The 26,647-nt window shown below is 48.8% G+C and overlaps 1 protein-coding gene and 1 long non-coding RNA gene across 7 annotated transcripts in view; one reads left to right on the top strand and one right to left on the bottom strand.

Annotated features, from left to right (window-relative positions):
- LOC105499544 (uncharacterized) overlaps positions 1-11,492 on the bottom strand; it is a 228,556-nt gene extending 217,064 nt beyond the window's left edge. For all 6 annotated transcript variants that reach the window (XR_011616899.1, XR_011616901.1, XR_011616902.1 and 3 more), the window contains exons 1-3: positions 11,287-11,492; positions 10,581-10,701; positions 287-10,394 (exon numbers count right to left, since the gene is read on the bottom strand). This is a non-coding gene — a long non-coding RNA (uncharacterized lncRNA). The remainder of the gene's footprint in view (positions 1-286; positions 10,395-10,580; positions 10,702-11,286) is intronic.
- Positions 10,093-26,567, top strand: LOC105499515 (sialic acid binding Ig like lectin 15). Its single transcript, XM_011772107.2, has 6 exons — positions 10,093-10,321; positions 21,434-21,493; positions 21,879-22,262; positions 23,141-23,518; positions 24,615-24,645; positions 26,467-26,567. Exons 1-6 carry the CDS (start codon positions 10,093-10,095, stop codon positions 26,546-26,548), a joined length of 1,164 nt encoding a protein of 387 aa, XP_011770409.1. The 3' UTR covers positions 26,549-26,567.
- Positions 26,568-26,647: the final 80 nt, after the last annotated feature.

The following is a 26,647-nucleotide window of genomic DNA, read 5'->3' as shown; positions in this document are numbered from 1 at the left end:
TGAAATAGTGCCACTGCACTCCAGCCTAAGTGACAGAGTGGGACTCTGTCTAAAAAAAAAGAAAAAAAAAAAAAAGATAATCCACCATGATCCATGATTGAGTGGGTTTCATAGCAGGGATGTAGGGATGGTTTAACTTATGCAAATCAATAAATGTGATACCCCACATAAACAGAATTAAAAACAAAAATCAATCATCTCAATAGATGCAGAAAAAGCATTTGACAAAATCCAGCATCTCTTTATAATTAAAACTCTCAGCAATATTGGCATACAAGGGACATACCTCAATGTAATAAAGGCCATCTATGACAAGCTCACAGCCAATATAATACTGAATGGAGAAAAGTTGAAAGCATTCCCTCTGAGAACTGGAACAAGGTAAGGGGATGCCCACTCTCACCACTCCTCTTCAACATAGTATTAGAAGTCCTAGAAAGAGCAGTCAGACAAGAGAAAGAAACAAAGGACATCCAAATCAGTAAGGAGGAAGTCAAACTGTCACTTTGCCGATGATATGATTATTTACCTAGAAAACCCTAATGACTCCTCCAGAAAACTCCTAGTGCTGATAAAAGAATTCAGCAGTTTCCAGATTCAAAATTAATGTATACAAATTAGTAGCTCTTCTATACATCAACAGCAACCAAGCTGAGAATCAAATTAAGAACTCAATCCCTTTCATAATAGCTTCAAAAAATAAAATAAAATACTTACGAAACTACCTAACCAAGGAGGTGAAAGACCTCTACAAGGAAAACTACAAAACACTGCTGAAAGAAACCATAGGTGACACAAACAAATGGAAACACATCCCATGCTCATGGATGGGTAGAATCAATATTGTGAAAATGACCATACTGCCAAAAGCAATCTACAAATTCAACACAATTCCCATCAAAATACTACCATCATTCTTCACAGAATTAGAAAAAGCAATTCTAAAATTCATATAGAACCAAAAAAGAGCTCGCATAGCCAAGGCAAGACTAAGCAAAAAGAACAAACCTAAAAGCATCACATTACCTGATTTCAAACTATTCTATAAGGCCATAGTCACAAAAACAGCATAGTACTAGCACAAAAATAGGCACATAGACTAATGGAACAGAATAGAGAACCCAGAAATAAAGCCAAATACTTACAGCCAACTGATCCTCGACAAAGCAAACAAACACATAAAGTAGAGAAAGGACACCCTTTTCAACAAATGGTGCTGGCATAACTGTCTAGCCACGTGTAGTAGAATGAAACTGGATCCTCATCTCTCACCTTATACAAAAATCAACTCAAGATAGATTAAGGACTTAAACCTAAGACTTGAAACTATAAAAATTCTAGAAGATACCATTGGAAAAACCCGTCTAGACATTGGCTTAGGCAAGGATTTCATGACCAGGAACCCAAAAGTAAATGCATAAAAAGATAAACAGCTTGGACTTCATTAAACTAAAGAGCTTCAGCAAAAGGAATCATCAGCAGAGTAAGCAGACAACCCACAGAGTGAGAGAAAATCTTCACAATCCATACATCTGACAAAGAACTAATATCCAGAATCTACAACAAACTCAAACCAGCAAGAAAAAAACAAACAATCCCATCAAAAAGTGGGCTAAGGATATAAATAGACAATTCTCAAAAGAAGATATACAAATGGCCAAAAAACATGAAAAAATGCTCAACATAACTAATGATCAGGGAAATGCAAATCAAAACCACAATGCGATACCACCTTACTCCTGCAAGAATGGCCATAATCAAAAAATAGTAGATGTTAGCGTGGATGCAGCAAAGAGGAAACACTTCCACACTACAAATTGGGAATGTAAGTACAGCCACTATGAAAAATAGTGTAGTGATTCCTTAAAGAACTAAAAGTAGAACTACCATGTGAGCCAGCAATCCCACTACTGGGTATCTACTCAGAGGAAAAGAAGTCAACACACGAAAAAGATAACTTGCACACGCATGTTTACAGCAGCACAATTCGCAATTACAAAAACGTGGAACCAATCCAAATGCCCATCAATCAACGAGTGGATAAAGAAACTGTGGTATATAAATATGATGGAATACTACTCAGCCATAAAAAGCAATGAATGAATGGCATTCACAGCAACCTGGATGAGATTGGAGACTATTATTCTGAGTGAAGTAACTCAGGAATGGAAAACCAAACATCTTATGTTCTCACTCATAAGGGAGAGCTAAGCTATGAGGATGCAAATGCATAATAATTACACAATGAACTTTGGGGACTCAGGGGGAATGGGTGGGAAGGAGGTGAGGGACAAAAGGCTGCAAATAGGATGCACTGTATACTTCTCAGGTGCACCAAAATCTCACAAATCACGACTAAAGAGCCTACTCATGTAACCAAACACCACCTGTTCCTCAATAACCTATGGGAATAAAAAATTGTTTTAAAAAATGAAGCAATATGAAAATGAAAATGTCTGTCTTTCCTTTTTTAGAAAATTTTTTTAAAGTTTCTTTCCTTTCTTTTCTCTACGACTACTTCTACTTCTATATTAGTTATTTACTGCTAATTACAAGGACACCAAAACTTAATGGCTTAAATCAACAAACATTTATTTTATAATTCTGTGAGTGAGTAATTCATGAGCAACTTAGCTGAGTGGTTGGGCCCAGGGTCTCTCATGAGGTTGCAGCTAAGATGTCAGCATCTTCAGGGCTGCGATCATCTGAAGGCATGACTGAAGCTGGAGGATCTGCTTCCAAGTTGTTTTATTCATGTGACTATTGACAGGTGGTCTCAGGCCCTCACTGCTGTTGGTGAGAAGGCTCAGTTCTTTAGCACACCAGCCCCTGCTAATGATAATACAGGTTGTTTACAGTTGTCTACTATAGCAAAACAATACTGTAAGGAAGATTTTAATAAGTATATTTTTGTCAACTTCTGTGAGAACAGCTAGAGAATCAAGCCCTTGGAGTAGAATTGCTGGGTAAGGGGATACACACATTTGCACCCTTGATTGATTATGCCTAATTGTTTCTAAAGACATGACTGGTTGATACATTCACCTGTATCGTTAAGAGTTCCTTTTCCTACTCTTGTAAGGTTTTCACCTATCTTTGAAATGTTTGCCAGTCTGATAGGTGAAACATGGTATTTCATTGTCCATTGAATTCGCAATTCTTTCATTACCATTAAGTACATTTATCAGTCAATTTTGTTACTTTTCTGTGAACTATCCTGTATTATGTTAGTGTGTAAAACAAAAGAAACTAGTCCTTATCTACCATACATGCTGCAAATGTTTTCCCCTACTTTGTCATTTGCCTTTTAACTTTAATTGGGTTTTTTTTGCATAACCTTTTTTTTTTTTTTTTTTTTTTTGAGATGGAGTCTTGCTCTGTCACTCAGGCTGGAGTGCAGTGGCGTGATCTCAGCTCTCTGCAACCTCTGCCTCCTGGGTTCAAGCGATTCTCGTGCCTCTGCCTCCTGAATAATTTGGATTACAGGCACCCTGCACCATGCCCAGCTAATTTTTGTATTTTTAGTAGGGATGGGGTTTCATCATGTTGGCCAGGCTGGTCTCAAACTCCTGACCACAAATGATCCACCCGTCTTGGCCTCCCAAAGTGTTGAGATTACAGGCACGAGCCACCATACCTGGCCTAAACTTTGAAATAGTCAAGTTTAAAGCAAAATTTTTAAGAGGTCAAATTTATCAAAACTTTATTGTTTCTGGGTTTTTTTCCCCCAAACTTAGAAATATCTCCATTTCATGACTCATTTAAATATCACCCATGTTTTCTTCTTGCATTTCTATGGTTTCAATTTTTACCTTTAAGTAATTGCCCATCTGCAATATGGATTAAGAATTGAGAAGAATATGTAGCTTTGTTTTTATTCAAATAGTTTTCCCAGTACCAATTATTAAATAATCCACTTCTCTCCAATAATTTGAAATATCTTATGCTATGTTTCCCTCTCTTTGCTTTGTTTCATTGATCTGAAGTGGCCCTTTAAGGGAAATTTTTGAAGTCCTGAGAAGAGGAAAAAAGTTCAGCAGCTGAGGAGTTCAAGGCCAGCAAGGAAACACAGCTGGGGCGTGAGAAGGAGTCGGGGTGAGGATTTAGGGAGCATTGGGAATGCAGAGAATATATAGATATCTAAATTATATAATTGTATTTTAAAAAGCAATTGTGTTGCTTCTCAAAACAACTAAACCAACAATGAAGACTTGCCCAGGCCCTCAGAGGATGCACATTAATTAATAGAAGATAGGTGTGTTAATTTCACCAAATGTTTCTAAAATGCTTGAATCAGCCTCTCATAGGTATCTATTTTCCACTACTATCTCCTGTCTAAATCTTGAACTCATGTTGTTTTCTCTGAAATATGTTGTTTTCAGGATGAACCTGAATCGACGTGTATTCCACACAGGTGGGATCCAAAATAAAAAGATCATGCTGCATTTTCCTGATGATTACTTGAGGACTTACTGTGAGCCAGGCACTGGGCATCATCCCTTTTTATATCACCCCGTCATTCTTGTAGCAATACCAGAAGGAGGCCATTATCATCCGCATTTTGCACAGGAAATAAAATATGTACTTGCCCAAAGTCATCCTGTTGTTAGTGAGAAAGCTGGGACCCAGTTCCACCCCCATCTGGTGCAGAAACTGTGCTCTTGCCAGGACACAATATGACCTTTCCCATGTGATGGATAGAGTAGAGGAAAAAAACAGCATGGGAAGCTGAAAATAACTGGGTTTTCCAGAGAACAGAAGGCATGTAGAAGAATGACTATCTTCATCCAGAATGAGTAAGAGGACATGGCCTCATGGACTCTAATAGAGAATAACTTAGAAAACTCCAAGCATTCTGTCCTTCTTCCCAACCTAAGTGTGATATAAGCTGGTGTTCCACGGACCTCACTCAAGTTCCCCATGTCATGTACTAGGAAATGTTGTGCTCTCTGGCAGCCTCTAGGCAGAAACCTGATTTGACCTCCCTGGCTTCCTAACCACTCAAGCCTTGTAGCTGGCCCTGGTTCTGGGGCCCACTGAATTGGAGCATCACCTTACCTGCCTGGGGGCCAGCATGGAGTTGGCAGGTGCTGAGGAATGAGAAATTCAGTTCAGCCTGAATCCCTGCACCCTCCCAATGGAGATTCCTGCAGGCTTCTTCTGCCATTCCTTCTTGCTGCTACACGGCCACCTGCTGCTGCTGAGGTTGATGCCCCTGTTCCACTGACCTGGGCCAGCTGGGGGCTCATCTTCATCAAATCAAACCTGGTTACAAGTGGCAGGTGGCTGAGACAGGCCCTTAAGCTCCCCAGAAACAATCCTGGTTTCATGTTGCAACCCTTCCTTACCTTTTCCCCAACATTCACACAGGATTGTCACATACCCTTGTGCAGGCTGTATACTGCACGATCTCATGGGGAATACAAATCACAATGGCTCCTGATCCACATATTCTTACCTGTTTGAGAATCTGTTTGGGAAAGACTTGTTACCAAGTCCCTAAATAGTAGTCCCCTGGGACAACGTATATGAGGTACATGAGAGTCAAGAAAAGAACCAGTGAAAACCAGGGATCATCTCATAAAGTTCAGAGACAGCTTCCACAGTATTTCATTGTATACATTTGTCAAACGCAGATAAATAATTTCTATTCTGCTCACTTCCCAGAAATATTATTAGGGTAGGACACACTCATGGATGTCAAAATACATTGTGAAGAAAAAAGCATCAAGGAATGAGAGCAATTTTCCTGTTGATGACTATCAGCTAAGCAGTATCTATGGAGAATAGACTTTATGTTTTCTGAGAACCTGTAAACATGTGTTTCCTGTGCTCTCTGCAGCACTGTGAGCAATCCATGCATGCACTATAATGCAGCAATGTGGGGCAGTGCTGAGGATATCTAAAACAAACTAGCTTTATCCTCCTTATGCCAAGTTGCTATATGTGGAATTGTTTTAAAATCAGTAAGATTAGGAATCAAATTAATGAATGAATATACACTAATTTACCACAGGGTGCCTAAGACAAAAAAGAGAAGGCATTTTATATGAGAACATCTAACCTAAATGTAAAACCCGAAACTATAAAACACTAGAAGAAAACATAGGGGAAACACGTCAGGGCATACATCTAGGGAAAGATTTAATGAGTAAGACCTCAAAAACACAGGCAACAAAAGCAAAAATAAGCAAGGGAAATTATATCAAACTAAAAACCTTCTGCATAGCAAAGGAAGTAATCAGCATAGTGAAAAGACAACCTGTAGAATGGGAGTAAATATTTGCAAACTTTTCATCCTCTACAAGGGGTTAATATCCAGAATATATAAGGAACTCAAACACCTCAACAGCAACAAAACAAACAATGCAATTTAAAATAGGCAAATGATCTGAACAGATATTTCTCAAAAGAAGACATACAAATGGCCGACAGTTATATGAACAAATGCTTGACATCACTAATCATGAGGGAAATGCAAATCAAAACCACAATGAGATATCATTTCACCCTTGTTAGAATAGCTATTACCAAAGGTACAAAAAAAAAAATAAAATATAGTGAAGCCACTATAGAGAAGAATATGGAGGTTCCTCAAAAAAACTACAGATAGAACTACTATATGATTCAGCAATCCCAGTAGGGGGCATTTATCCAAAGAAAAGAAACTCAGTATATGAAAAAGACATCTTCACTCCCATGTTTCTGGCAGCACTATTCACAAGAGCCAAGACATAGAATCAACCTGGGTGTCCAACATCGGAGGAATGGAGAAAGAATATGTAGTATACACAACGTAATACTATTCAGCCATTTAAAAAAAAAGAATGAAATCCTGTCATTCGTGGCAACATAGATAGACCTGGAGGACATTAAGTGAAATAAGCCAGAAACAAAAAGTTAAATACTGCATGTTCTCACTCATATGCAGAAGCTAAAAAATGTTGATCTCATAGAAATAAAAAGTAGAACAGAGGATACTAGAGTTTGGGAAGGGTAGGGAAAGGAGAGGATAGAGAGAGATTTGTTAAAAGATACAAATTTACAGCTAGATAGGAGGAATAAATTCTAGTGTTCTATAGCACTGTAGGATGACTATAGTTAACAAAATATGCATATATAGTTTCAAATAGCTAGAAGAAGGATATTGAAGGTTCCCAACACAAAGAAATGATAAATGTTTAAGATGATGGATATGCTAATAGCCCTGATGTGGTCACTAGACATTGTACATATCAAAAAAATCACTATGTACCCCATAAATATGAACAAATATTATGTGTCAATTAAAATGTTTTTAATTAAAAACAATTAAAAATTAAAGATTTTAAAAAGAATATATATTATCTATATCTCTCCTTGAAGAATTTATAATCCAATCAGAGAAAACAGATTAGCCCAAGAAACAACCAGAAAATAAATCGAGACAGAATATAATCAGGCTGCAAGTGGGGTGTCCTTTCACTGATGCATTCATGCTTTCCAGGACTAGTTATTAGGTACCCCCTATGGTTTGGCCCTGTGCTTGGTGAGGGAGAGGTAAAGTCACAGCCACATCCCCAAGTTCCCTAAAGTCTAGAGAAAAGATAGACAAAAATATCAAAGATCCTAGGGCAAGGGATATACCCAGGGGTAGAGGTTACACAGAGAACTGTAGAAAAACACACAGGTGGGAAGCCAGATGAGACTGGGCTTCCAAGGAAGACTTCCTAGGAGAGGCAACGATGGGAATGAGTTTTGAACAACAAGCTAGGGGTTACTGAGATTCAATGGGGTGGGAGTGGGGATACTCCAGGCAGAAGGAACAGTACAGAAGGTGGATGGGAGTTGCTTTAACAACAAATTTAGGAATTTGAGCTTGATGCTGAGGTTTTAAGGAACCTCTGGAGACACCTGAGATGAGGGTGAGGGGGGCATGATCAGATTTTCACTGTAGCAGATTCATCCTGACAGCCACAGTGCGGAGGTGGTATTGGAAGATCTAAGAGGCAACTTGAGCTTTCCTAGAAGAATTGGGACCCTTTGTCCCTAAATTACCTCTCTCACCAGTTCAATGACACTTGGCATTCCATCGGTAAAGCTGTATTTCCTTAACCCCAATATACAACTGTGAACCCTTGACCACTGCATCACCCTGGGAGAATGAAGTCATACTCCTGGCAACCCTCAGCCATTTACACCGAGTGTGAGCGAGTTTCAAGTATCTTCCTGAGAATATTATTTTTATTTTGTTATTTTATTATTTTATTTTATTCATCTAATTGATTTTTCTAATTGCTAGTCTGCATAAAGTCCTGCGATACAGATCAGAAACACGGTTCTCTCCTCCATAATTACAGCCCAGGAAAAGGAGGGTAGGTAGGAAAGGCGATGGAGCAGACCAGCAAACAGATGATAACACAGCACAGCGCGTGCAAGGAAGGAGGTCTGCACACAGGGAGCAAATGCCCCTGCATTCTTTCAAATACCTCTCCAGCACCTATGGGATGCCAAGTGGCGCTCTAGGTAAGAATCACATGGCAACTAGTGCTGAGCACCTGGACCTTATGTCTGGGGGAGGAGAGGAACAATAAACAAGAAAACAAGTAAGTGCATAATGTAATTGCAGGCAGAGATGATACTGAGGACTAAGGGTTAAGAAGGAGATGACTCAGAGGATGAGAAAGGGTTGGGAAGACCACAGGTGCAAAGATGGCTTGGGAACTGTGGTTGGGTGGGGGCAGGTGAGGGAGAGGGAGGCACAGACAGTAGACCAGCCCCTGGCCTGGGTCCTGAACCTGAAGGGCTTCCTGTGTCAATCTCCAGTCGGAACTTTTTTTAAAATTTTTGAGACAGAGTCTCGCTCTGTTGCCCAGGCTAGAGTGCAGTGATGTGATCGCAGCTCACTGCAAGCTCTGCCTCCCGGCTTCATGCCATTCTCCTGCCTCAGCCTCCCGAGTAGCCGGGACTACAGGCGCCCGCCACCACGCCTGGCTAATATTTTGTATTTTAGTAGAGATGGGGTTTCACCATGTTAACCAGGATGGTCTCGATTTCCTGACCTCGTGATCCGCCCATGTCGGCCTCCCAAAGTGCTGGGATTACAGGTGTGACAGTTGAAACTTTAAGAGAGAACAATGAAACGTCATGAAAGTGTTTTAAGTAGGGAAGAGAAATTACCAATTTCATTGTTTTCAAAAGTCACTGTGCCTGCAGAGGGTGACCAAGAAGTTGAAGGTGTCTCATGAGAAGGGATACAGCCTGAGGCAAAGCAGGGACGGCCGAAGGAAGGAGGAGGAATGGAACACGGGACTGGCTGTGTGTGGTGAAGAGGAGATGGTGTCATGGGGGACTTGTGCATTTCTGGCTCAGCTTTCCTGGAAGGATAATGCTGCCATCCAGTGAATCACAGAACCCAGAAGCTTGGGGACAAGAGAAGGCAGACAGAGTATGGTAACAGGCTCTGTGGGCATGTTGAGGTGGAGAAGTCTGCAGGCAGCTGAAGAAATGGGTCTGGCTCTGGGGACTCGCAGCTGAGTTGGAGATGCAGGTTCAAGAGACTAGGAAGACCCCCAAGTACGGAGGAAAGGGGGCAGAAGGACAGGGAGGTGGCTAGCAGGGGGTGTCAAGTCACTGTCTAAGGGAGAAACTGCTCCACAGTTGGGTCAACTGCTCAAAGAGCAAACATCTGTGTATCTGCCCTGTGCATTCTTAACCAGGCCCGGAGACCCAGCCTAAGCTTTGAGAAGGGAGGGAGGGAGGGAGGGATAAGGGAAGGAAAAAAGGGAGAGGAGAAGGGAGGAAGGGATGGAAGAAAGAAGGAAGGGAGAAAGGAAGGAAGAGAGGGAGGAAGGAAACGAGGGAGGGAGAGGCAGGCAGGCAGGCAGGCAGGCAGGAAGGAAGGAAGGAAGGAAGGAAGGAAGGAAGGAAGGAAGGAAGGAAGAAAAGGTGAGCGACATATAAAGCATATAACAACAGTTTTCTGTGAGGGGAGGGCAGTCACAGGAAACGGCCCTGTTTCTTTCCCATCCTCTTTCCTGTTTCCTGTCCTGGAAAATCATCTCAGTGGTTCCCCTCTTGGTTTTCCACATGACTAAACTCCACGGGGCTTGAATGATCAGGCTGCCAGGCTGCCTCTCCCCAGTTCCTCCAGCTCCCACAGAGCCCACAGGGACCTGCAGATCTGGGCGCCCTGCCCATCCCCTTCTTTCCCCCACCACACCTGGGAGGGCCCTCACTGGGGAGGGGGCCAAGAGTGGGTCTGACCTGGGATGTTCAGATGCTCACAGCATGGAAAGCTCCATCCGGCTGCTGGCCTGCTTGGCGTGTGTCCTCCCGACAGGTAAGTGTCTGCTACTCTCTCTGGCCCATGCTCAGGACTGAATAGATGCTGACGGCGTCAGGTACAGTCTCCCCTGGAAAGCAGGAAGTGCGTGTGCACAGGGCCCCCAGGCCTGTAGAGGAGGAAGAGCTGAGCTTGGGGCCTGTGGTGCCAGAAGCCAGAAGTTCAAATCAGTGCTGTGTCTTGGATTTCAGGTGACTTGAGGCAGGCACCCCATGTCTCTGGCCTCAGGGTGGCCGCCTATATAAAGGCCACTTACCCCACTCATTCCTTCGCGGATCCAGAGGACAATAGGCCAGGTACAGAGAGGACATGACAGGCTCTGAACAAGCTTCATGTGCTGCTGTCACCCAAGTGCCGTGTGTTTTGATGGGCACATCCTGAGGAAGAAGGGAGGGGAGCACAGGGGCGTTTGGGGATGGTGCTGGTGCATGGGAGGGGGTGATTTCATGTGGGGGATATATTGAGGGATAGAGGCCCTCCCAGCAGGAATCCCAACGGGTGAGTGGGAACTCTGGGAGGTTTAAGCAACAATGTCATCAGTCACTTAGCTCAGTGACTTGGTATCCTGGGAACAGTGTTTCAAAGGGCACAGGGGCCATCTGCGTCAGAATCCCTGGGGTTAGGGGAGGGCATTTGCTAAAATGCAGGTTCTTTGGCTCCACCTCAGACCTGCAGAATCAGAGTATCAGGCAGCAAGGCCAGGAATCTGAATTTTCACCACCTTGGGTGATTCTCATGCTCGATGCAGTTGAGGGCACCTGGGATTAATGGCAAAGGCAATCCTCAGAGCCCCTGTCTCCATATCCCAGTCCTTCCCCCATCCCCATCCTAGGACTCAGCATCCATGCCACTGTATGCTCGGCCATCACAGGCCACACGCTGACATCATGGGGTCCAGAGCTGTAAGTCAACATTCCCTGTATGGGGTCCTGGCTCCACAACTGGATGATAAACTCCCATACCTTACACCCCTTTGCCCTCTCCTCCAGCGTTGCACTCAGACTGGAGTCCAGCTCGGGGCTGGTTTGGGCAGTAACAGCAAACCTCTGCACAGCTCTCACCACGTCCTGGGCACTTTAGTAACTCACGTAAGCCTCATAACCCTATGAGAAAGGAACTTTTTGTTTGTTTTGGAGACAGAGTCTCACTGTCACCCAGGCTGCAGTGCAGTGGCGCAATCTCAGTTTGTTGCAAACTCTGCCTCCCAGGTTCAAGTGATTCTTGTGCCTCAGCCTCCCAAGTAGCTGGGATTACAAGTGTGTGCCACCACGCCCGGCTAATTTTTTACACTTTTAATAGAGACAGAATTTCGCCATGTTGTCCAGCCTGGTCTCGAATTTCTGACCTCAAGTGATCAGCCCGCCTTGGCCTCCCAAAGTGCTGAGATTACAGACGTGAGCCACTGCGCCCAGCAGAGAAAGGAACTCTTCCCTACGAAACATTCCTTTTTCACAGATGAAGAACATGGGGCCCAGAGAGGCTTGGCAAGTGGCAGGGGTGGAGCTGGGATTTGAACCCAGGTGTGTGGGGCTTTTGGCTGGGCCCCCTACTACCCCACCCCACACAGCCATGGACTCTTGGTGGGCACTGACAGGGAAGGAGCTATCTTTTCCCAAGTTGACCTAACTTAGCCATCTTTTTGGGATGATTTAGGGTTGGGTCCCACTGAGACAGTGGTCAGACCTGAGTGGCTGATGGGAGAGGGGTTGAGGGTGTAGATGTTGGCAGCAGGGAAGGTCTGAAGCTCGCCTCTGCTTTTTACTGGCTGCACGGCCTTGGGTAGGCTGCCTACCTTTCTTGAGTCCCTGTAAACTGGGGTCCTTGCCACCTTGAAGAGGTACTGGGGAGGTTCATGAGACACTACATCAAAGGCCCCCAGCACAGCTCCTGGCCCTCAGTGGCTGCTCGATAAATGGCCATGAAACCTTGCCAAAGTCACACTGTTACAAGAGAGCCGAGGCTTTGGGGATTTTAGGGAGTTTTTTTTTTTTTTTTTTCTCCTGCTACGGGTCAGCTGCTATGAATCAGCAAGAGACAAAGGATTTAGAGGAAGCTCGGGCTGTGGAGTCACATGTTCAAAAACAAAAGCCAAACCGCACACCTGCTCTGTTGAGATTACTGAGTGCAGCCAAGACACTCACGTGAGCCAACTCAGCTGCAGAAAGTCGTTTTCTTTACAAACAGCAGCTGCTTCACAGTCAGAACCAGGGTGGTCCAGGCCCCCCACTTCCTGACGCTCTTCTGGCTGCTCTTCTCCTGGGAGCCTCTCCTCGTGGCTCAGCCAGAAGACGTCCAGGCCACGGCCTGGGTAGGAGGCCCGAGGAGCAGGCTCTGCCCCACCACCGTGTGTGCACCAGAGGCTCTATAAGCAGACGCCTGTGCCAACGCGGGCCCACAAGTCATGGTCCCTTCCCTGGCCCAGAACAGCCCCTTGGTGAGAGAAAAGTGAGAAGCATTCGTCCCAGAAAGGCCCCTTCCACTTTCCATGTCCTCCCCTGCAGGCAGGAGACTCCCGTACTCGACACCCAGTGCCCAGCAGCCCCTAATCTCCCAGGGGCTCCCCACATAGCCTCCCTTGTCCTCCCTCATCTCCCCCCATATCTGCTTTTAAGAAGCTGGAGATGCCAGGGAATGTGGGGCAGCGGGAATAACACTGGCCTGGGATCTCCAACCACCCAGGTAACCTTGGACAAGGCCTCAGGTGGTCCTCAAGCCTGTGACAGGCAGGTGTCACAACCACAACCGCTGTCATCTTCAGGACCCCTTGTGCCAGGCCTGTGACAAACAGTTCATTTACTCTTCAGCACAGCCTTGCAAGTGAGGCTCATTGGGGTTTCAGTGACTGCTGGAGCCTAAATGGGAACCAGAGGCTTCTGAGTGGGTGTCCACTTCGCCCACACCCTCCTGCAGTGGGCAGGGAGCCTGGGCGAAGCCTGGTGTGGAGAGCGATTTACTTCACTAGTTCTGAACTGCTGCAGAAAAACCAACCCAAATGGCAAGACAAATAGCAACGGTCACCTAAAGATGCAGGGGTGTTCATTCGGGACGCAGGGAAAGGTCGGAACCAGAGGAGATGGGCTGGTGTCACAGCCCAGGAGGAAACGGGGGGCTTTAATGAGCTGGGGCTCTTCTCTCCCAGTAGTTATTGTGAGCAGTTTGCTTGGACTCAGGATGTCCTATCTAGGGCGGGAAGGGGAGGAGTGAAGGAGCAGGGCCCACTATGGAGGCTGGGCAGGGGGTGGGGGCACCAGCAGGGACAGGCTATATCGGGCCTCTGAAGAGCAGCACCCTGGGGTAGGCACAGGCCCCACGGCAGGGTCAGCCTGTGGCCCTGCCTCTCCATCAGCTCAGGTAAGCAGGGCCACACCCACACCACAGTCAGCCTGCGGCAGAGGCATGGGTTAAAGGGGAAGCCAGATAACCCTGAGGCAGATGGAGACCAGCTGGCCTTTCACTAACTACTCACACCTCACCCCTTCCCGGGAACCTTCAGGGTCTGGTTTGTGCTGACAGTTGGAATTTCTGCTTCCTCTCCCTCCTCTGCTCTCTGATCTCCACCCCATTCTTGCCCTTTCTCTGCTGATAACCTATGTTGACAACCTGCAAGCCCAGAGAAAGATTTGTAGGGAGCAAACCGAGGGGTGGGAGGGGAAGGGCTGAGCTGCAAAAAGCCTCAGCTCCACCTACATACCTACGGGTGAGGTTGACAGCCAACGGCAGTGTCTCTCCTTGCCCCCAAAATGCCCTCTCCTGGCCCTCCAGGTGCCACAATGCTGGAAGTTCCACCCCCGGAGCCACTCTCCGGGAGCACCCGTTAGCATGACCAGGTGCCCTCAAGGAGCGTAGCCCCTCCCAGATTGTTGGGCTCCTCAAATTGGCCACTTGTCAGCTGGTAATGTCAGCCATGTGGTGGGGGCAGGGGCACAACAGACATCTGAGGCACTCCAGCTCTGAGGGCCACAACGCTGTCCCTCCTGGAGGCGTGGTCTTCCTACAGTGACTGGCCCCCTTGGCTCCATCCTTCTCTTACCCCCTCAAAATCCATGTCACATAAAGCCCACCCCAGCAGACCTAATTCTTGTTAAAGTGCCATTCTGTAAGGGTACCCCCTCTGGCCATTATTCCACCACGTCTACCACAGGACTCACTTTCCTGTCTGTGACACCCTGGAGAGGGTCTTTAATTCCAGGCATTAGTAAAACCTCCACAGACAGCAAGTGACCCGTGCTCCGCCATGAAACCGACAAGCAGCTTTCTCTCTAGTTAACAGAAGTGTGTGACAACGCCCACAAAAGATCTACACAGAGGTTCCCGTGCAAATTCCTGCTTTGCTTTCTTCCTTACCAAGAAACTGGTGGAAATCTTTGGTCAGCTGTGGCAAAACCAAGGTTTCTGTTTCTGCCCCTATCCAATTGCAGCTTCTCCTGGTGTAGGCTCCCCAGCTCTGTTTCTGTCTCCCTGGAGCTGTCTGCCTATTCTGTCACCACAGGTATAGGGGCTTTAGGAGAGTAAGTTTGGCATCAGTCAACTACTCCCTAGTGAAATCATGATTACAATGATGTGAGAGCTAATGCCCGATGCTGCAACCCCAATCCTTCCTCCTTTAGATCCGTCACTGCCAGGAGGCATGAAGGGAGCTACAGGGGGAATTTCGCTATGAAAGACCATCAAGGCATGGATGCTTCTTTCCAAGTAACTTTTCCAAGTCGGTTTTCTGAATACCTAAAAGTCCTTTGATTTAAGCTAGATATTTTTCTTTCTTTCTTTCTTTTTTTTTTTTCTTTTTTTTTCTTTTTGAGACTGAGTCTCACTCTGTTGCCCAGGCTGGAGTGCAGTGGCACCATCTCAGCTCACTGCAACCTCCACCTCCCAGGTTCAAGCGATTCTCCTGCCTCAGCCTCCCAAATAGGTGGAACTACAGGCACCCACTGCCGTGCCAGGCAAATTTTTTTTTTTTTTTTGTACTTTTAGTAGAGATGGGGTTTCACCATACTGGCCAGGCTGGTCTTGAACTCCTGACCTTGTGATCTGCCTGCCTCAGCCTCCCAAAATGCTGGGATTACAGGTGTGAGCCACCATGCCTGGCCAGCTAGACATTTTTCTAAAATGTTTTATGTGCTTTCTTGTCATTTTTATCCAAGTATCATTTTCAGACACAGATTTTTAGAATTTAATGTCACCTTAGTAAACATCTAGAGTTATCAACTCATGGATGAGACACTGATGCCAGAGAGTTATGGCGACTTGCCTAAGGTCCCAAAGTCAGCATCAGAGCTAGGGCTGGAGCCCCGGACAGACCCTGACACCCACTCTGAACGGCATGCCACTAAAGCAGGATGCCTCTTGCGGCAGTGAACCCCTCCATGGTGCCTCGGGTCATCTCTGTGTGCACCTACTACACTCGCCTGCTGCAGTGTTGTGATGGTTCAAAGCCTTCTGGGTTCACTCCTTCTCCAAATAGTCCCTTTGACACTGTACATTTATCATTTCTGCCTAAGCTGTCTTTCCATTATTTTTTACTGAAACTTTCCTCCCTCATGAATGTCAACTCTCATTTCTTGCTGCTTTCCAAGAGTCTACAAACAGAAACCACGTTCTAGCTTTTCAATTTTCATGCCCCTGGGCTGGGAAACCAAATAAGTGTGTTAGAATTGTGCCTAAATTAAAAAACAAATAGTGGCTGAGCAATGGCCAGACTGTCAACATAAGGAGGAGGCTGCTAATTGCCACTGCAAGTGTATCCCCAGCACCCAGCAGAGTCTCTAGCACATGGTAAACTCTCAATAAATACCTATTGAGTGAATACATGAATGAATAAATGAAGAAATTCCAGGTGAGTTAAGGACAAGGACTGGGCAATTATACTTCAGTTGGTCCAACATGCTGAACTGAGCTGCAAATGGTGTAGTGTCCAGGTACTAACATCTTTTTCTTTTTCTTTTTTTTCTTTTTTTTTGGCAGAGTTTCACTCTTGTTGCCCAAGCTGGAGTACAGTGGACTCCAGAGCAATCTCAGCTCACTGTAGCCTCCACCTCCCGGGTTCAAGCAATTCTCCTGCCTTAGCCTCCCGAGTGGCTGGGATTATAGGTGTGCACCATCGTGCCTGGCTAATTTTTGTATTTTTAGTCGAGGCGGGGATTCACCACCAGGCTGGTCTTGAACTCCTGACCTCAGGAGATCCACCTGCCTCGGCCTCCCAAAGTGCTGGGATTACAGGCCTGAGCCACCGCGCCCAGCTCAACATCTTAACCCCCTGTGGCATCACCCTGAACATTTCTCCACCACCTTCCGTTCACACTCCCTGTACAGGACTAGTGAGGGAAGGGAACTAACACATATGGAGCATTTGCTGTGTGTGAGGCACTGTTTTCGGTGCTCTACATACATGGTTTCATTCAATCCTCAATCCTATGTGGAAGGTACTACGTTCCCCATTTTGCAGCAGAGGACCCTGAGACCCGGGATATTATGTAACTTGCCCAAAGATCACCCAGTAAGTGAAGGAGCCTAGGACATGCCAGGCACAGATTGGGTGCTTGATAAAATTCTGATGAAGAATGGCCAGAGGTGGAATTGCCACCTAGGTCCGGCTATGCCAAAGCTAGCATGCTTCCCACCATACACTATGGCCCACCATTGAGGGAGGGTGTTTGGGACAACAGGAAGAATGTGGGTCTCCTGATGACCCCTGAAGGTTGATGGATATAAAGCAGAGAGATTAGAGACCCTACAGTAAGGAGCCATGATTCCAGCTCAGGAATCCTCCCTCCCCTGTCTTAGCAGACAGGCATAAGCTGCCAGAGGGAACTGTAAATGTCACAGGATGCTGGGGAGCTTGAATTCCAGCCAAAGCAAATGTACTTTTTTCCCTGGGCAAATCCTGCTGAGTCCTTCCTACCCTCGCCCTGAGTCCTCTGGGCAGCCTCATCCAAAGGTCCCTGTGTAAGTGGGAGTCCAAGTGCCCGCTTCTTTGAATCCCATTCAGCAGGTAAACAGGAAGCATAAATCTCTTCCTAATGGCAGCCAAGATCGTAACCCTTGGTGAAAGAGCCCCTGTGTTCCCATTCTGCTCCTAGAGCAAAGCCCACCCAGGGAGTGAGGGGCCCAGACCTGCCATTTGTAGCACACTTCAGGACATTTTCAAAACTGGCTGTTGTCCTTGGTCACTGGAGCCTACAGGTAAAGGTAAAAATCCTTTGAACAAAGGAGGCAAAACTACCCAGGGTTAAGCCTTGGCTCTGTGACTTCACCAAGTTGCTATGGTTCTGCAAGCCCCAGTTTCCCCTTCTCTAAGAGGGAGCTAATGATAGCACCTGATGGGGTTGTTGTGCATTTTATTTTTATTTATTATTATTATTATTATTTGAGACAGAGTCTTGCTCTGTTGCCCAGGCTGGAGTACAGTGGTGCAATCTCAGCTCACTGCAACCTCTGCCTCCTGGGCTCAAGCAATTCTCATGCCTCAACCTCCCGCATAGGGATTACAGGTGACCATCACCATGCCTGGCTAATTTTTGTATTTTTAGTAGAGACGGGGTTTCACCATGTTAGCCAGGCTGGTCTGGAACTCCTGACCTCTAGTGATCTGCCTGCCTTGGTCTCCCAAAGTGCTGGAATTACAGGCATGAGCCACTGCACCCAGCCTCTTGTGCATTTTAAATGAGATGAGGATATCATTGAGAATGATATCCTAACGTACAGATTTAATGCAAACCAAGCAAATTCTCAAAAAGAGTTTACTGCTGTCGTTATTGTTGCTGTTAGTTCATAAACTAAAATTTCTATAAAAGGGCAAAAACCGAGATATAGATATATAGGACTGAATAAGAGGGAAAAGGTGGGGAACCATCCAGATTCATTAGAACCCTGTAGTAATGAAGAACATGGCATGCTGTATTGATACGGAGGTGAACAAATTAACCAAGATAAGCAGAGATATAGGAAAAACCCGTGAATCCATGGAAACATGACACATGACAGAGTATTGCTTTTTAATGAGATGAAGACTCCCCAAAACACTGTGTGCTCTGGCCTCATTATGCCTTCATGCCTGGCAACCTCTATGCTGATTGATGTCCACGCCTTGTGGCTTTGCTCTGCTGTTCCCTTTGTCTACAATGCTACCTCAAGGCATCATGCAGTCCCCTCCCTTTCTCAAGGCTCTGCTGAAGTGACATGGCCTCTCTCAAGGGTTCTCCAATCCCTGCCTGCCTAATCCACCCCTACTCTAACCACCCCTACCCTCTCCTGTCAGCCTGGACACCCACCCTTCTGCTCTCACATAGCAAATCAATCCAATGTCAGTGACTAGGAGGCAGGTACCATGATGGGCAACAGCAACACAAATAGAACCGGATAGATGTGGTCCCTGGCCTGCCGGAGCTTCTGTGTGTCTGGGCAAGACACACAGTTCAAAGGCAATGCTCATACTGAGGAAGTACCTATGCCAGCTCTGGGGCACAGGGGAGGGAGGCCAGCCCTAGGGTTGGGGCTCTGGGAAGTCCCCCTGCTGTAGGAAAGAGTCAGTGGAGCCCTGAGGATGAAGAGGAGGAGCTGGTGAGTGACATGGGCCAGAAGCCATGTTCAGACAGAATATTGTTGGGATATTGTTCATGCCCATCTTTACGGCACCCGGCAAACTGTAGTGTAATTATGTCCCTACAAATCTGTCTCCCTTTCTAAGCCATGAGCCCCAGCAGGCTGATAAGATATCCTGTCCACCTTTGTCACCACAGCTCATACCCCAGTGCCTGGCATAAAGGGGAGAAGTGTCCAATACATGTTTCCTGAATTGATGAATGCACAATAGCAAATAATATGTGGGGAATCTGTGCCTGGCTCTGTGATGCCCACAAGATGCATGAGGCCAGAGGAGGCTGAGGTCACAGAAAGTGGGAAATAGCAGGGAACTAAGGCTGGGGCTCAGCCTCAAGATTGGATAGGTGCTTTCTGCAGCTAGAAGCAGTGACTGAACCAGCCAATCCTTCAGACAGGGTCTCTCAAATTTGGAACAAGGTTCTTTGATGATTAATGACTGAATAAACAAGATTTTTCTAGAGATAAAATGTTAGGTCCTCCAGTCGGGTTCAAAAATGTAATTACATTTGTCCAGAAAAAAAAAAGAGAGAGAGATTAGGCTTAAAAGCAGGTTGTATGAAAAAAGAACTTGTAGTTTTGAGGCAGGAGAATAGTAGAGGGAATTGGAGGTTGGATACAGGGTGGAATGAGTAGGAGCAGAAGCAATGTGAAGGGGCAGGTGAGCAAGAAGCAAGAGAAGAAGCAGAAGTTGAGCAGCCAAAACAAAAGGGAAATAAGCAAGTAAGAGCCCCATGGCCGGCAAGATCCAGACCAGACCAGTAAAGGTAAGCTTCTCAGAGATAGGCATGCGCATTAGAGAGAAAGGGTATACTTAAAATGACCCTGTATGGTAATTAGCTATTTAAGGTTCATGCATATGGACTGCATCTCATGCATGTACTTAAAATTATGGGATGGAGGTGACGCACAAGCACACAAGGGCCAGAGTAATTAAGCAGCCTATCAATCAAAAGGCAGATGCTGGCTAGAGATCAGGCAGCTCGGGAAGAGAAGGGAAAAGAACATAAAAGGCCATGAAACGTAACAAACTGGTGCTAATCTCATTTCATAGAGGTCAGTCACTCTCCCACTCCAAGGGTGTGATACTGTACTTCATACACTCTTGCTGCTTTGCTTTGCTATTTCTGTCACGTCCAGTTGTTTGTGGCACCAAGAACCTGGAACTGAACCATCGGGTAACACTTTTACTTGATGGCAAGCTGGGCATGAACACACAGTGGGATTTTTTCCAGGTACAGCTCCCACAGCCCAGGGCAGCACGATGGGACTCAGGACACTGCAGGTCCAGCACACCTAGAGCACACACCTGGGGCCCCCCAGGCTCAGGACACTACAATGAAGGAACAGGACAGTGAGGATGAGGAGGGCCAGGGGAGGGACTGGGATTTTTCCACCAGAAAAGAGAAGGCTCGATGGGTCCAGGATAGTCATGACAAGACCCTGCATAGGGTCATCATGGGAAGGTGCTGTACACACACCAGAGAACAATGGCGGTCCTGTGGGCAGCGGAAGATTTTGGTTCCGTGCAGAAGGAACGTACGGACCTGTGATTATTCATAGATGGATGGTTCCCACGGAGGATGGTCTGCCAGCCATGCGCTAGGGCTAAGAGGACTCCTGCCCAAGGAACAAATTGGGCTAAATTATCTCAAAAAGCAAAGAGCACTGGGCTTGGAGTCAGAAAAGCTATATTTCTCCCATCTTCAACCTGTGTGACTCTGAGCCTTCATTTTCTCACCTTTAATAATGTCTGCCCTGCCTTTCTCCACTGGGTGTTTTGAGGGTCACATGACATGGTATCTATGAAAGCTGTGTAAATTGCAAAGCCCTTTGGAAATACAAGGGCTGCTGTATTCTTTCCTCTAAAGATCCTTTTGTGAACTGCACCCTGGGGCACCAGTTGGGCAGGCTTAGAAGCCTGCCCTCTCTCCTTGGGAGGCACCACCCCTGGCCTGATCCTCTGAGGCACGCTCCCCTGTCCCCCAAAGCAGCACACAGAGGCAACCACACACACCCTGCAGTTCACCAGCCCTCTGTGAGCTGGAGGCAGACCTCTGCTTCCAGACCTTGGCTCAACCACACATCCATGGTTCACAAGGTGGGGAATGCGGAAACTGTGTCCAGAAGTGCTTGCACAGAGCAAGGAGGCAGTGAAATAGGCCACCTCTCTTGTCTCTCAGCTCCCTCCCTGCCCAGGCACTAGGGAAGCCAGTCAGGGCACAGTCCACTGGGGTATACCTGGATTCTAGAGGAATCTCATGCACCAACTCAACGCATTCGCTTCCAAACACACTGCCCCCTCGCAGGGGCTGTTTCCTCTCTGTAAGTGGAAGTGCTGTTGTCCTCCGAGGAGCCCCAAAGTTCCCAGCCTCTAGTGCACTAGAACGCAGGCTGTGGAGTGAGGCGATCCTGATCGCTGGCTTGGCCTCATGCTGGCAGTGTGACTTCAGTTACTCAACTGAGCCTCAGTTTATTCACGTGTAACCCGGGGATAACTGTGTTTATCTGTAGGCTCATTTGTGAGAACTAAAATAGATACTACGGAGAACTTACTCAACACAGAGGTGCACAGTAAGTGCTTTTATTATTATCACCATCTCGGAGATCTTGGGAGTCTGTTTTAACCACGGGATCCCAGGGTTTTTCCACAGGGCAGGTTTTGATGGGGAAAAACTAAGGGTAAGAATATGGGGACAAGGGGCCTGCAGGTGAGTTAGGAAACAAAGAGGGGAATCCAGGCACCTCCCAAGTCAAGGGAGTGCAGGCACCAGGAATTGCCCCTCAAGTCACAAGAGGGGGTTCCCGCTCCCCTGGAAGTGGGGGATGATCCCTGAGTCCTGGGGTTTCCAGGCTGGGGGTTGGGGGAGCGCTTCCTGGGTCGTGGGGTTTCCAGGCCGCGGGTGCGGGAGCCTGGGCCCCCGGGCCCCGAGCCTGACACAGCCCGCCCCGCTCTCAGGCTCGCCAGCGCAGCGCTGGTCCATGCAGGTGCCAGCCGAGGTGAGCGCGGCGGCAGGCGACGCAGCAGTGCTGCCCTGCACCTTCACTCACCCGCACCGCCACTACGACGGGCCGCTGACTGCCATCTGGCGCGCGGGCGAGCCCTACGCGGGCCCGCAGGTGTTCCGCTGCGCTGCGGCGCGGGGCAGCGAGCTCTGCCAGACGGCGCTGAGCCTGCACGGCCGCTTCCGGCTGCTGGGCAACCCGCGCCGCAACGACCTCTCGCTGCGCGTCGAGCGCCTCGCCCTGGCCGACGACCGCCGCTACTTCTGCCGTGTCGAGTTCGCCGGCGACGTCCATGACCGCTACGAGAGCCGCCACGGCGTCCGGCTGCACGTGACCGGTGAGGAGGCGCGGGAAAGGGTCCCCGGCCTCCCTTTCCGCCGCCCGCCTGCCCAGCCCTGAGGGCTACCTGGGTGACAGGAGCTGTGCTGCACCAGGAAGGGCAACGAGACGCAGCCCTCTCCTCTACCCCAGGGATCTCACACCTGGGGGTAGTTTAGGACCACCTGGGAACTTGACACAGAGGCAGAATACAGGTCCCAAGAAGGGCTGAGGTGGGCCTGGGAATAGGCATTGCAGTGACTGTCGTAGAGTGACTGTCCCCAGTGGCTCTCAGACGAAGGGGAGAGAAAGACAAGTGAATGGCAATCCTAAATATGCCAAGAGGTGCATCGTGATGTGTGCTACCAGCCCTGAAAGACACTTGCAGCCCCTCTACCCAGCGGTGCACAGAGAGCCCACCCAGTAGTGCCTAGCACTTGCCAGACCCTGCGATGCAAAGATGCCTGAACCAGGGTCCCGTCCCTGGAGCAGTGGCTCTCCACTCTGCTCTGCGACGATAATGGCCACTTAGCATTTGCTAGGGGGCCAGGACCTAGTCCAAGCACCCCCACAAGCACGAATTTGCCAAATCTTTTCAGCAACCCCTTAAGACAACTGCTATCATGATCCTCACTTTACACATGGAGAAACAAGCAGAGATGATAGAATCGTTCGCCCAAAGCCACACCTGTATTGGGACTGGGGCAGCCTGGCACCCAAGTGCCCATTCCTCCCTTCTGACCCGCCCCCACTGCTCCGGCTCTGGCATCCAAAGGGCTAAGGGGAGGGGTGCCCTTGCCTTTGCCCGCCGCTGGCGCACTGCAACCCGCTTTCTCACCCTACCCCAACCCCGCCTTGATCGCGGCTAGTGACAGTCACCCGCCTTCTCCCCTGCAGCCGCGCCGCGGATCATCAACATCTCGGTGCTGCCCGGCCCCGCGCACGCCTTCCGTGCGCTCTGCACTGCCGAAGGGGAGCCGCCGCCCGCCCTCGCCTGGTCCGGCCCGGCCCTGGGCAATGGCTCGGCCGCCGTGCCGAGCTCGGGTCAGGGTCACGGCCACCTGGTGACCGCCGAACTGCCCGCACTGAACCACGACGGCCGCTACACGTGTACGGCCGCCAACAGCCTGGGCCGCTCCGAGGCCAGCGTCTACCTGTTCCGCTTCCATGGCGCCAGCGGGGCCTCGACGGTCGCCCTCCTGCTCGGCGCGCTCGGCCTCAAGGCGCTGCTGCTGCTCGGGGTCCTGGCCGCTGGCGTCGCCCGCCGCCGCCCAGGTGGGTGCGCCCCAGACCCAGGTGGCCGCGAGGGGCCGGGCCAGGGCTCTCCTCTTAAATAAGACCACCTGGCTGACCACCTGGCACTACCAGAACGTCGGTTTTTTGCCCTATACATCCTGGCGCTTTCCTCTCTGCATGAAGCCCAGCAGGTGTAACCAGCGTGAAAAAATCCCATTTTGCAATAAGGAAGCTGAGACTCAGGAGGTTAAATAAGCTGCCTTTTGATAGTGGCACAGAGACAGAGAGACCCACACACGGCTTACCCCTTTACCACCATCCGGCAAACGATTCCTCTGGAGGGGCTCTGACTACAGACCTTCCTAAATAGCACCGTTTCTGAAGACCTACTATGTGCTGTGTGGGTGCTAGGAATACATTGATGAACAAGGCATGGTCCCCTGCCCTGCAGTGGGCGCTGAGCGGTAGGCAGATCATTGCAATGTGCCATGAGAAGGGCTCTCCTCCAGGGGCGGTGTGCAGAAGCCAGAGGATGGTATGCCTCCCTCTGGTGGGGCATCTGGAGGTTTCACACAAGCAGTGCTGAGAGAGCTAAATAAAAATATGTAAGTAGGCATGAGCTAGGAACACAAGGAAACGCTCTTCCTAGCAGAGATCGTGGTGGCTTGACTAGCAGGGTGTCCTGAGAGTGCCACCACTGCTGTCGCTGTTCTGCATCAGAAATCTGCCCTGTGCCCCAGAGAGGGAGGGAGCTTCTCGGAGCCCCTCAGAACTCCCAGGTCCATAGCACTAGCCTCACACTCTAGTGAGGAGATCAGACTTTGTCACAGTGGCCCTGGCTGCTGCCGTGGCCACAATGGCTTTCTTGCCGCTTTCTTGGAACTCATCAAGTGTTTTGTGCTCAGGGTGCTCAGAAGAACAGACTTTTTACCAGATTTCTCCTCAGTCCATCCCTCTCCTAACTCACTCCCCAGCAGGATTCCATGGTGCAGCTTCACACCATGCTAGTCTGCTGTTTGCTTCACAAACAGTGGTTTCCCCGAGACCCCTTCCACATGGCGTGGGTGGGGGTGGGTGCACAGGTTGCAGACTGCAGTGGAGATTCATGCCTGCTCTCTTGCTGTCCCTCCCACAGAGCATCTGAACACCCCAGACACTCCACCACGGTAAGTGAGCTCCCCGCCTCCACCCCACCCCACCCCACCCACCTAGTCCCCATCAGCCAGGGGGTCCAGGCAGGAGGAGGAAGAAATGGCAAAGGGCTGGGGCTGGGCCCTCCTTGCAGCCCACCAAGGCACCCCTCTTGCAGCCTTCCAAGGTCTTCCCTGGACAGACCAGGCCTTGCTGACCTGCTCTTCTCCCACAACTCCAGGCTGTTTCTTCCTGTAGTTTCCCCTCCACATTCTTGAACAGGCAGATTCACACAAAAGCCACATTGGGGACACTCATCCCTGTTCCCTCCCAGCACTCTGCAAACAAAATTTCTAGAGTTTCTGAGAGCCTAGGTGAGGGGCCCAGGGACCCCTAGGAAATCACTGAGTCACTGGGTCTTTACTTGGGTCATTACTCTCCTCTTCTGTGGCATTCACCCATGTGAAAGCTGGTGTTGAAGGAGAAAGAACTCAATTCATAGACCCTGGACAGGCTGTGCCTGATCCTGGCGGAGGGTAGGAGTGGGAGAAGGAGCCCAGGCACTCCCATAACTCCACCCACCTGTGCCCTGAAGGCTGGAGGTGCCACACTGCTGGTGGCCCCACTCCTGCCAATCTCTCCACAGCCCCACAACCTGTCCCGTGTCCCTGTTTGCTGATTTACTGTCGCACCAATGCCCCTGAATCTGAAAGCCAACTGTTGTTCAGTTATTTAACTGAGTACCTACTGTGTACCAGGCACTAGTACTAAAGACACAGCAATATCCCTGACCTCACAGAACTCACATCCTATTGTGAAGAATTTTAATAAATACAGAAACAGGCCACCTGACATTGTAAAGTAGGAGCTGTGAAGGAAATGGACACACAATGCAGCAGATCCCCTGGGGAGGGGGCCCGCTGCTGGGCTGAGGCTGCTTTAGATCAAGTTCTCTCGGAGGACATGACGTTGAGGGGACCTGAGGACGGAGGCTGAGGCCTGGGCAGGTGAGGGGGTGGAGTTCCAGAGAGCAAGCCCCACTAGAGTGTGGATGTCAGACGGGGCAGTGGGGGCAGCCCGGGAGAGGAAAAGGCAAGTAGAAAGGCTCAGGCAAGGCCCAGAAAGGAGACAGGCATTTCCGGAGGGTGGGCAGGAGGAAGGCAGGAAAGGCGTGGGGGTTATTGTGGGTGCAATGGGAAGTCACTGAATGCTTTGAAGCAGACGAGTGGCCCCAACAGAACAAGCTGGCCCAGGAGACTTGGGTGCAGGTCGTTGGCAAGGCTGAAGCTGGTTTGGCTGCTTGGACAAAGGTGCAGGGGTGGCAGTGGGGAGGTGGGTAGATGGGAGGCAGGGCTTGCCCAAGGGCCCAATGGGCAGCACACAGTGTGGGAGGGAGCCAGGCAGCCCGGGTTGGGAGCCTGGGCCCTGGGTCCCACTTCCTGAGATAAAGACAAGAGGAGAAGAGAGTGGGGTGGGTGTGAGGGTCATGCGTAGCACAGTGGACATTGAGATTTGAGATTCCCACTGAGATGTCCTAGGAGAAATCAGGAAAGCAGTTGGTGACCAGGAAGCCAGGCCTGCAGATTCTGATTTGTAGGTCAGGGACATGCAGCCAGTCTTGAGGCCTCAGACAGAGATAGCCACTCTATGGTCTGGGCTGCCCTGGCCTTTGGGAGCCCCTCCCTATTCCTGACTCTGCCCAGCCTCCGATGCCATTCATCTCTAAGCCCTGCCAGTTCCAGCCACACTGCTCCCCAGAATGTCTCCTCTTCTTGGCCCACTGCTGGCATATAGTTTGGGCAGTTGGGGACCTCTGACCTGTCTTGGGTGGCCATTCAACTTTCTCCTGTCCACAGGTCCCAGGCCCAGGAGTCCAATTATGAAAATTTAAGCCAGATGAATCCCCGGAGCCCACCAGCCGCCATGTGCTCACCGTGAAGAGTCCCTCAGCCACCAATATCCATTTCTGCACTGTAAATAATGAAGCCAGTGCAAGGCTTGGCTGGTACGGCCCGTCCCAATTCCCAGGCACCTTGG

This window comes from Macaca nemestrina, chromosome 19, assembly GCF_043159975.1.
Source record: "Macaca nemestrina isolate mMacNem1 chromosome 19, mMacNem.hap1, whole genome shotgun sequence".
In the NCBI taxonomy this organism is placed as follows: Eukaryota; Metazoa; Chordata; class Mammalia; order Primates; family Cercopithecidae; genus Macaca; species Macaca nemestrina.
This window is presented reverse-complemented; position numbering and strand designations above follow the sequence as displayed.

Coding starts and splice junctions, on each gene's coding strand:
- LOC105499515 (XM_011772107.2), top strand. CDS start 10,093: ATGATCAGGCTGCCAGGCTGCCTCTCCCCAGTTCCTCCAGCTCCCACA. Junction 21,494..21,878: donor ACTCAACACAGAGGTGCACA/GTAAGTGCTTTT, acceptor CCCCGCTCTCAG/GCTCGCCAGCGCAGCGCTGG. Junction 23,519..24,614: donor CGTCGCCCGCCGCCGCCCAG/GTGGGTGCGCCC, acceptor TCCCTCCCACAG/AGCATCTGAACACCCCAGAC.